This window comes from Eschrichtius robustus, chromosome 3 (assembly GCF_028021215.1).
Source record: "Eschrichtius robustus isolate mEscRob2 chromosome 3, mEscRob2.pri, whole genome shotgun sequence".
NCBI classification, from domain to species: domain Eukaryota; kingdom Metazoa; phylum Chordata; class Mammalia; order Artiodactyla; family Eschrichtiidae; genus Eschrichtius; species Eschrichtius robustus.
In genome coordinates this window covers 148,331,237-148,342,930 of record NC_090826.1, presented here as the reverse complement: position 1 = coordinate 148,342,930, position 11,694 = coordinate 148,331,237, and the positions used below count along the sequence as shown (strand labels likewise).

At 40.5% G+C, this 11,694-nt stretch overlaps 1 protein-coding gene across 2 annotated transcripts in view; it reads left to right on the top strand.

Annotated features, from left to right (window-relative positions):
* The first annotated feature begins 1,617 nt into the window (after positions 1-1,617).
* FLVCR1 (FLVCR choline and heme transporter 1) overlaps positions 1,618-11,694 on the top strand; it is a 37,237-nt gene continuing 27,160 nt past the window's right edge. For both annotated transcript variants that reach the window (XM_068541450.1, XM_068541449.1), the window contains exons 1-2: positions 1,618-2,395; positions 7,483-7,627. In XM_068541450.1, coding sequence (XP_068397551.1) covers positions 1,658-2,395; positions 7,483-7,627 — 883 coding nt within the window. In that variant the 5' untranslated portion in view covers positions 1,618-1,657. The remainder of the gene's footprint in view (positions 2,396-7,482; positions 7,628-11,694) is intronic.

Genomic DNA, 11,694 nt, shown 5'->3' with positions numbered 1-11,694 from the left:
GAAGGGGATTAGGAGTGGAATGTGCAATTTATATGGGATGACCAAGGAAGACATAAAATGCACATATTCCTTCAGGTTTAGGATTATGTAGTATTTCACCTGCACTGAGACGTATCTGATATATTTTTATATGCTACCAAAATAATGATGTTAAGAGGCAATAAAAAGAAAGTGTACTGGGTTTTAGGGTTCTAGGTAGCAACACTTTTTAAAAAAAATAAATTTATTTATTTTTGGCTGCATTGGGTCTTCATTGCTGCGCGCAGGCTTTCTCTAGTTGTGGAGAGTGGGGGCTACTCTTCGTCGAGGTGCAGGGGCATCTCATTACAGTGGCTTCTCTTGCTGTGGCATACTGGTTCTAGGCGCATGGGCTTCAGTAGATGCGGGGCCCCGCCTCTAGAGCGCAGGCTCAATACTTGTGGCTCACGGGCTTACTTGCTCCGCGGCATGTGGGATTTTCCTGGACCAGGGCTCAAACCTGTGTTCCCTGCATTGGCAGGCAGATTCTTAACCACTGCACCACCAGGGAAGCCCTACTTTTTAAGATTAAATCCATTGCGAGATACCCCTAGTTTCAATTCCACTTTAATAATGAATACTTGGGAGTCTTGTTTTTTTTTCCTTCAAATTTAGTTTCCCAAGAAGTAGCAGGACTGACTTTTCCTGTACTCCAGGAACACTTACAAGGCTACGTGTGCTCTTGAGAGCAGGCGATATGTCTCATTTTTACTTTTTATTCCCCAGAGTCCATGACAGTGTGGGGCACATACCTTTCAAAGCAAGTTTGGTGCTTGGAAGCCACTGAATGTGTGTCCAGTAAATACTAACTGCAAGTATTGGTGCGAGGGAGAATGTTGAGCAACAGGGCCTGCTCAGGCACAGCACATCCCAGAGATTCCAACTTCACAAGGGCAGATTTCTGAAGAAATCTCTTTATTTGGATCAAAATGCTTTCTGGTGCTTTCCCTCTGCCGAATAAGCACGAATTTATGAAACGTGCTCCTGTCTGCTCTAAAGGCAGCGTCCGACGTTGACAGCTGCATTGGGCCGAGAGGCCAAGTTCGTCCTCTGCCAGTGTTAGACCTGTCCCTAGAGGAGCCCCTCTAGGTGGAGAGACTGACGTCTGCCTCTTTGTCTCCCCCCTGTTTCTCCTAGACCCTCGTTCCCAGTCCCGAGTTGCCCAATGCGCCTCCCGCCCGCCCACGCCCAGGTCGGAGGACTTATGGCCACGGCATCCATCCAGGAGGAGAACACCGAGCCGAGACCTCCAGCGTGGCCTTCCTCTTCTACCGCCCCGCGCACTCACTCCCGCCCCGCCCCTCCGGAAGCTCCCCGATTGGCTCCGGCGGGCGAGGGTGCCGCTGATTGGCCAGCGGGCCTTCACCGCGCAGTGACACTGCTCTCTCCCGGCCCGGCCCGGCCCTGAGTGACAGCCCGCCGGGCCGCGCACGGGGACGAGGACTTCGCCTGCGGACTCACGCAGCGCGGGTTGCGGCTCCCGGCTCAGACCGAGGCTCACTCGGCCGGGGAGAGGGTGGCAGGAGCAGTGGGCCGAGGGGTAGGGGTTGGGGTGCAGGGAGGGCCTCGAGTCTTGGGCTGGGGTTGCAGGGCTGGGAGGAGGGCGGGGGCGCCAGGCGGCTCCGGGGAGCCCAGGGACATGGCACTGCCCGACGATGAGGAGGGGACAACGGTGGCGAACGGGCACCCGCCCGCGAACGGATACCTCCCGGTCCCGGGGGACGCGCCGGCTGGAAAGGTGAGCGCGGAGACGCAGAACGGGCCCAAAGCCGGCTGCCTGGCCCTGAATGGGGTCTCTCGGGACAGCCCCAAGGCCGCCTCGGGAGCTCTGGACGGGCCGAAGACTCCGCTGGCCCCAGAGGAGGAGACCCAGGCCCGGCTGCTGCCCAAGGACCCCGGCGAGGAGACGCCGGCGGTCGAGGGCACCCTGGTGCCCCGGACGGCGCTCTCCGCGCGGCGCTTTTTGGTGCTACTGATCTTCAGCCTGTACTCGCTGGTGAACGCGTTTCAGTGGATCCAGTACAGCATCATCAGCAACGTTTTCGAGAGCTTCTACAACGTCTCCTCGCTGCACATTGACTGGCTGTCCATGGTGTACATGCTGGCCTACGTGCCCCTCATCTTCCCGGCCACCTGGCTGCTGGATACCAGAGGCCTGCGGCTCACCGCCCTGCTGGGCTCCGGCCTCAACTGCCTGGGCGCCTGGATCAAGTGCGGCAGCGTCCAGCAGCATCTCTTCTGGGTCACCATGTTGGGCCAGTGCCTGTGCTCTGTGGCCCAGGTGTTCATCCTCGGCTTGCCCTCCCACATCGCTTCAGTGTGGTTTGGGCCCAAGGAGGTGTCCACAGCTTGCGCCACCGCCGTGCTAGGTAATCAGGTAAGGACTAGGGTAATAGATGAAAATCGGATTCTGAAGGACCAGATAAAACGTCATAGGCCATGTGAGCTAAGTATATGGATGGACCCTTAGGAGGCGTTCTATAAATGAAGGAGAGATGAGCAGTCATAAAATAGGAAGCAGTCTTGGATTAAAGAGGGGTTTTGCTTTATATGTGAAGACAGACCTTTCAAAACCAGTTTAAAATGACTACCTGGTCATCTTTGAGAATTACCTGTAAAGTAATTACCGGTACAGGCCCATATCTAGGCCTAACATCATAGAAAACTTGTCAGTGCAATAATGAATGAGTCTGAAGTAGGTATTATTTTTGTCATCAGTGTATTCTTTGCAAAAGGAAGGTGCTGGGTTCTGGGAAATTTGTTCTTGAGTGGTCCATGTAAACAGCTTCTGTTTAATTTTATATATTAGCAGTCAGCAGAGTGCCTGGTACATAACAGACATTGTAAATGATCGCTAAATAAATCTAGTGATAAAGACCTCACAGCATTACTGAGTCCTATTACCAAATTTTAACGGTAAGAAAATGCAAGACAAATCATAGATCATAGAATCCATTGCAAAAGTGTGGCTTATTTTGGCAAGTCTCCATTAAACTGTTTCCTAGACTTTGCCAACACCGTAGGTTCAAATTCATTAGCATTCCAGTAGCATTATTAGGTAGAATTTGTGTGTGTGTGTGTTTTAATTGCAGAATGGTCCTTTTACTGTAATTTAAATTTTGCATATGGAGTCCTATGATACTTTATGTAAATTATATTGAGTGTTCATTCAGCTTGAGGAGAATCAAGTTAAAAACCTGTATAACAAGGGACTTCCCTGCCGGTCCCATGGTTAAGACTTCCCCTTCCAATGCAGGGGTTGCGGGTTCGATCCCTGGTCAGGGAGCTAAGATCCCACATGCCTTGGGGCCAAAAAAACCAAAACATAAAACAGAAGCAATATTGTAACAAATTCAATAAAGACTTTTAAAAGAAATTGCTTAAAAAAAAAAAAAAAGACCTGTATAACAAAAATGTTACCTCTCTCTATACATATATCATGTAGCTATGTAACAAAAGAATGTTACTCTTTTACTTCTGGTCTAACACTTGTTTCAAGATCACAGTAAGATCTATTTAAATTCCATGTAAAGACTAACTCTACATGTGGGCTTATTGCTTTATATTTATTTCCTTTAAAAGTACAGAAGCAGGGATAGCTTGAAATATAGTTGTATATCCAAAATAATTTGTGACTGATATTTTAGTTGGTTGCTTCTGCATGTTTGGATAGGAACTGTTCCCTTAAAATATTTTTTCATTTATGAAATTATATGCAAGATTAATACTTCATTGAGCATGATGGAAATATTATCAACTCCATATCTATGGATTATCTATTTCATGGATAATAAATGGAAATGTTTTCTCATAGGCAGATTTCCCTCTAACACTTAGCATACCTCTGGGCCTTCCTCCTATATTCTCCCTAAGTGTTCGAATCCTTCCTTGGCTCTAGTAGCTCTGCACTTGCTCACGACCCCCAAGTATGCATCTTTAGCCTAGATTATGGAGTGATCATTCATAGTAATATTTAACATTATTGAGCATTCACTAAACCTGGCACCATGCTAAGTACTTTACACACATTGTTTCATTTAATTTAATTATGTAAGGTAGGAACTATTAGTCTCCTCATTTTATATATACAGAAGCTGAGACTTGAAGGGATAAAATTATTTTCCAAAAGTCACACAGCTAATTAGCAGCAGAATTCACACTCAGGTCTGTCTGATTCCTGAACCCTGTCTTTTAACTACCCATCTACTGTGCCAAGTCTCTAACCTGAGGGAACCTTCTAAAAAAATTTTTTTTTTAAATTTTTTAGCCATGCTGCACAGCTTGCAGGATCTTAGTTCCCCAGCCAGGGATTGAACCCGGGCCCCAGCAGTGAAAGCACCAAGTCCTAACCACTGGACTGCCAGGGAATTCCTGAGAGAACCTTTTAAAACATAGATCAGATCATGTCACAGTTCTGCTTTGAACTCTCCAATGATGTCCCATAGTAATTAAAATTAAATCTAAATTCCTTACTCTGGACTACAAAACCTTACTAATATGTTTTTGGTTCCTTAAACAACACTAAGCTTGCATTTTTCATAAGGGCCTTTGCAAAAACATTCTCTCTGTCTGGAATGTTCTTCCTCCTAGGATCACATTGTTATATCCGTATTATCATTCAGCTCTCAGTTTAAATTCATTTTAAATATCATTCAGTGGCATTTCTTGAGGATCCCATTTAGAGTTGCCCAGTCGCTGTCTTATTACAATATTGTACTTTAATCCTCTATGTAGTGCTTATCACTGTCTGATGTATTTATGTTTATATATTAATTGTTAATTATTACTCTTCTCCCATCCCCACCATTAGGTTGTAAGTTTCATGAAATAGGCACATCGTCTGAATGTACAGCATTCATTACAGTGCCTGGTGCGTTGTAGATTCTCCATAAAAATGTATTCAATAAATGAATGAGCTTCAGACTTAATGTAGATACTGGTCAGCTGGATATTTCCACTTGACTATCCCATATGACCCCACCAATCAAAATTTACCTTGTCTCCCAGCTCATTGCTCTTCATTTCTGCTGCCACCATCTTAGCCTTGACCCCCCGTAGCTCTCACCTAGAGCTTGCTAACTGATTTTCCTATCTCTGCAGCTCTTGCTCTCTTCCCTCTGTTCTCCACATTCGTCCATTGTGGTCTTTCTAATGTGCAAATCTGTCCTGGACACTCCCTTGCCCCCTGCAGTGTCTTCCATTGCCCTTAGGAAAAAATTCAAACCCTCTTAAGTGTCAAGTGAGACCTTCCAGTTCTGCCTCCTGCCAATTCCTCAGCATCACCTCTCTGCACAGCCTCCATTCCTCATACACAGACTCTTTCTCTGCTCTGAGGGGACTTGTGCACTGCTTACAGTTTCTCACAAGGTCATGCTCTCTCCTTCCTTTGTACATGATGTCCCCTTGACTGGGAACATTTTTTTTTTTTTGAATTTTATGTTATTTATTTTTTATACAGCAGGTTCTTATTAGTCATCAATTTTATACACATCAGTGTATACATGTGAATCCCAATCGCCCAATTCATCCCACCCCCCCCCACCCCCGCTTTCCCCCCTTGGTGTCCATACGTTTGTTCTCTACATGTGTCTCTATTTCTGCCCTGCAAACCAGTTCATCTGTACCATTTTTCTAGATTCCACATACATGCGTTAATATACGATATTTATTTTTCTCTTTCTGACTTACTTGACTGGGAACATTTCCATTTCACTTGGCTAACTCTAATTTCTTATTCAGATCTTTGCTCCTTCAGAAATTTTTCCTGAACCCCAAGTCTATACAAGGTGCTCCTCCAAAGTACTCTCTTAGCTAAGGTGACCGTATGTTCCAGCTGGCCTAGAATAGTCCAGGTGTACATCTGTTGCCCAGTACAGCTGCTCATGGGGTCCCTTTCACTCTGACTAGTGTTCTTGCTTGAATGATCAATTACACGATCTTCCCAGTCTTGGCACCCTCTACCTCTCATCACAGTACTGCTCTTACTACACTTGTAATTACCTGTTTAACTGTCTCTATCCAGCTTTTTATAGGGAGCAAATGAAATATTTGGTAAATGTTACTATCTCTGCCTCAGCCTCTGTTTTGAAACCAATCTTGGGCCCTTCTGTCTCACCTCCATCCCCCAAAGAATCTGAAATCTCCCTCCACTGAGCCTCCTTTAATACTTTGATTTTATTTCTCTTGTTGTGATTATCATAGTCGGCCTAATTTTTTTTTCCTGAGGTGAAATTCACATAACATAAAATTAATCATTTGAAAGTGTACAGCTCAGTGGCATTTAGTACCTTCACGATGTTGTGCAGCCATCACCTATATCTGGTTCCAAAACATTTTCATCTACCCTCAAAGAAGACCCAGTTTCCACTAAGCAGTCACTCCTCATTCCCCCCTCTCTAGCCCCTGGCAACCACTAATTTGTTTTTTCGCTATGGATTTCCCTAGTCTAGATATTTCATATAAATAGAATCATACAGTATGTGACCTTTTGTGTCTGGCTTCTTTCATTTAGCAAGTTTTCAAAGGTCATCCATGTTACAGCATCTATCAGTATTTCATTCTTTCTAAATAATATTTCATTGAATGGATATACCACATTTTGTTTATCCATTCATTCATTGATAGACAATTTGCTTGTTTCCACCTTTTGGCTATTGCAAATAGGGCTGCTATGGATATTCATGTACAATATTCAATACCTGTTTTCAGTTTGGGGGTATATACCCAAGAGAGGAATTGCTAGGTCATACAGTAATTCTATGTTTAACTTTTTAAGGAACTGCCAAATTGTTTTCCATGGTGACTGCAGTGTTGTACAATCTTATTAGCAGTGTACAAGGGTTCCAATTTCTCCACATCATGACAACATTTGTTATTTTCTGTTTTTTTTTTTAAATTATAGCCATTCTAGTGGGTGTGGTTTTGATTTGCATTTCCCCAATAACTAATGATATTGAGCATTTTTTCATGTACTTGTTGGACATTTGTACATCTTCTTTGGAGCAATGTCTATTCAGGTCTTTTGCCCATTTTTGAATTGGGATGTTTGTCTTTTTGTTGTCGAGTTGTAAGAGCTCTTTATATATTCTGGATATTAGATCCTTATCAAATATATGATTTGCAAATATTTTCTCCCATTCTGTAGGTTGTCTTTTCTCAGCATTTTTTGTGTGTATGTGTGTATTTTTATTCTCCTTTTTTATTGTAAGTAGCCAAAGGGTAAGGAGTGTGTCTTACACAACTTTATAGCAGCATCATTTGGATGGTTGGAGCTTAGTAAATGTTTATTGAATAGGGAAGATATTTGACAGCAATTTTCCTTTAATGGTATGGTAAAAAGACATTAGAATATGGTGCTTTAGAGCTTACGAAAGGACCTTGCAATAGTGGTTGTCTTTATGCTGATTAATTACTATTTTTTCTCATAATAAGAAGAAAGAATTAACAGAACTGTTTCTTTTACAGCTTGGAACTGCAGTTGGCTTTTTGCTGCCACCAGTTTTAGTGCCGAACACACAGAATAACACACAACTGCTGGCTTGTAATATCAGTACCATGTTTTATGGAACTTCAGCTGTCGCCACACTTTTATTTATTTTAACGGTAATTGGTAAGTGAATTATTTTCCCTAAAGCTTAAATAGATAAGTGCATGACAAACATATGAAAATAAAAGTAACCAACCCTGAAAATTTGTACTGGTAATATCTCAAGTGCTATTTGCTTGTTTCATTCTTGCTGTTCACTTTCTTGTTTAGGTAATGAATGCTACACGCCTAGGGATATGTTATGGTCCGCTACATCCGTTTTAATATTGTAAAGGGTTTGAAGACTAATTCGTCTCATTTATCTCCCTACTAACTTTTCTTTCCTGATAACTGTTGGTTTCAAACATATTACCTGCCTCCTCTTTGCATATCCGTCTACATGTCTGCATCTTACGCTAACCTCGCCAGGAACAAGTTCTTGTCGTGCTTTGAAGTGATGCGAATAGACTACAACCTTCCTTTAAATGATAAATCCTTCCAGGGATCCCCAATTTAACAATTAACTGGATCTGAAAATGTTGACCAGTGAATGATCCTGGGCAGCAGCAAGCTGTTCAGCAGAATTTCAAACTGTGGCAACTATCTGCTTGTTAGGCCACTCCAGCAAAGCACTGCTGCCACCACTCGTCCCCGAGTCCTCTCGTCCGGGCCTGTCTCTTGAAGCAGTCAGTCAAAATCAGCTGCAAGCAGCCATCATCAGTTTGGAAGAAGGTTTGGGAAGGTCTGCTTTTTAAAGTTTATTTTTAATGGGAAACAATTTTGATTTCAGGGAAAAGAATAGGTGAGGCTTATTTAAGTAATAGAGCTGCTAACATAACTATAATATTGCCTTTTGGGCGCTCAGTATATCTTAAATTGATTTGAAGAAGAAAGGAACTTTAAAGTTGAAAGGCCATCTTTTAATCATTAAAATTTATAATTAAATTTCATTATAGCTGGAGTTTTAAATTTTATATGTTAATTTTTACCATGGTTATAACAGTAATGAAAAATGCAAGTTTTGTTTATGATCACCAGATATAAAATCCTCAGTTTTCAAAGAAAATGTATGTTAAAGACTATGGAGTGTTTTGACAGAGATGCCTTTATTTTTTTACATTTTATTTATTTAATTAATTTATTTTATTTTTGGCTGCTTTGTGTCTTTGTTGCTGTACATGGGCTTTCTCTAGTTGCAGCGAGCGGGGGCTACTCTTCATTGTGGTGCGCAGGCTTCTCATTGCGGTGGCTTCTCTTGTTGCGGAGCACAGGCTCTAGGCTCACAGGCTTCAGTAGTTGTGGCACGTGGGCTCAGTAGTTGTGGCTCGCCGGCTCTAGAGCGCAGGCTCAGTAGTTGTGGCGCACGGGCTTAGTTGCTCCGTGGCATGTGGGATCTTCCCGGACCAGGGCTCGAACCCGTGTTCCCTGCAGTGACAGGCAGATTCTTAACCACTGCACCACCAGGGAAGTCCAGAGATGCCTTTAGAGATGAACTGCTGGACCAAGGGATAGGAAACTCAGCCCACATATTTTTAATTTCCCTTAAGATAATGAACAAAGTATTCTCTTGGTAGCATTTAAAGTATTCTGACATGTCCAGTCTACCTATGATTGGTTTTTATGTTTCTGTTAGAGAGTGGCAGATTTGCTCTGTGCTGACTACTGAAAAAGGATAAATTATCCCTTGTACTATTTTGGCAGTTTAACAAGGTTTTAAAAGAAATCTATATTTTTAAAAAACAAATTCCTGTATCTACTTTTCTGGTAGCCATATTTGATTTGCTAGATGAAGTATGAGATATAGTTTATATACATTTTGCATAAATGGATCTTCCATTAGCAATAGGGACTATTAAAATATAAAATTCTCTTTCCTTTGATTGCTATGTATCTTTGCATAAATTCTGGTTTTCCTTTTTTTATCGTCTTCAATTGCTTATCTCTTTGGAAGAAGTGAGAGTAATAGACTGTATATAAGATATCTATAGATACAAAATTATATATATGACACATGTATTTAAACATATATATATATATATGAGATACTACAAATATAAGATTTTTATTTGTCAAAGGAGTGGGACAAAAAACATAGGTATGACCATTGGCATATCACCCTGTATTATTTAAGAAATTAAAAGAGAGCTATTCATGTACATAATTATTTATGTACTCATGGCTTATGAGTAGAGAGTGGAAATGCAAATGGGGGGGAATGGAATGGTAATAGAATAGGAAAAAAAAAAGCTCATTGTCAAGTTTTGCTTGGTGACCTATAAACTTAATCTTATGATACTAAGCATAGTATAAAAGCAAGATAATATACAGTTGTGATATGAAAGTCTAGGTTGAAAATTGTGACGTTTAAATTAAAAATTTACCTGTTTTCCTTATACCTAAATATTTGCTATTGAGGAAAATATGGATTATTTTAAAAATCCTAACTTTCTTAAAGTTCCTTAATTACTAAGAGACAATGTCACTTCCTTCTAAATTCTACCCATAAATACTTTGGAAGCACAATCAAATCTTATAAAATAATTTAGTTTTGCTGATGCTTTTCAGCAATGTGACATATACCAAACTGGTATTCAGAAGTCTTCCTAAAATACTAACTTGAGGAGGGTTCATGTCATGTAATCCTATTACCCTCCCTAAGTGTAATCCATCTAACATTTCTAGGAATTAAGCCCAACCTTCCACTGAATTTCACACTAATACCCCATTCTTATTGGGAGAATACCATTACAGTCTCTAACATTTGATTGATATGTACCAAACATGTTTAAAAGCACAACTACATGCTATATTTCATTTAATCCTCAAAGCCCTATAAGGGCGGTACTATTATTATCATTCCCATTTTATAAATGAGGAAATGGGGCACAGAATTGAAGTAAATTTAACTTACCCATGGTCACAGTTAGTATATAAATGCTAAAGATGAAATTTGAGCCTAGGCAATCTAACTCCATTAATAAAATGTTACATATACAAATATATCATTTTAATTTTTACTTAGTCTGATTTTTTGTTTCAATTCCTCTTGTATAAGTGGTAATGCTGTTGTATTTGAAAGCTGTTCTTCTTATGCAGAGCAGTAAACTGTATCACTTAAGTATGTCAGTTAAAATCCTTATCATCCTGATTCACTAAAATGAGTGGATGACAGAAACCAAAAGTAATGGCAGTCAAAATATTTAATATTAAGGTATTTAAATACATGAGTATAAAACATGCATGCATAATTTTACTTTTGATTCTTATATTCAGGATATTTATATATTGGCTCCTATTATAAATTGTTAATAGAAGTACGTTTTACTTAGTGTATAAGAATTTCAAGCCCTGAGAAAAGTCTCTGATTTTATTTTATTTTTTAAACTTTATTTATTTATTTATTTTTGGCTGCACTGTGCAGCATGTGGGATCTTAGTTCCCCAAGCAGGGATCCAACCTGTACCCCCTGCGGTGGAAGCCAACTCCTAACCACTGGACTGCCAGGGAATTCCCTGAAACGTCTCTGATTTTTAAAAATAAATATTTCTCAAAAAGACAATGTATTTTGTGTAGTACTCAATAATTACAAAATTCTTTTACACATATCATATAGTCCTCATACCAGCTTGTTGTTATTATCTCCATTTTATGAATGAGAAAGCAATAGCTGAGAAGCAGGAATTGATTTCTTCGAGTCATATAGTGAGATGAGGCAGAGCCAGGATTCAAACCTGTGTTTGTCTTATAATAAATTAATATGTGTAATGTCCGCTTGAATCACAAAGGCACAAATAATGAAATCAAAAGATAATATTATAACCTGATTTCAAAAAATAGAAGTGGTTCTAAACACAATAGATTTGTTATTTATTCATCATGGGAGAAAAAGTTTGAATGTGGTGCCCAAAATCCTTTGGCTACTTTCCATGCCTATTGCTAAGGGTGGAGAATAACTGTTTTATTAATTAATTATTTTATTAATTATTTTATTTGCACAACTTTTTGGTGGGGAGAAGAGAAGAAGTTAGAAGTCTATTTTTCAGTTTCAAAGGGGAAAGAAAAAGCCATATTTCGTCCTTTGAAAGGAGCAATGAGGCCTAAACAGGGTCATAGACCAATGGTTTTTTTGTTCCTCTTTTTTTTGTTTTCTT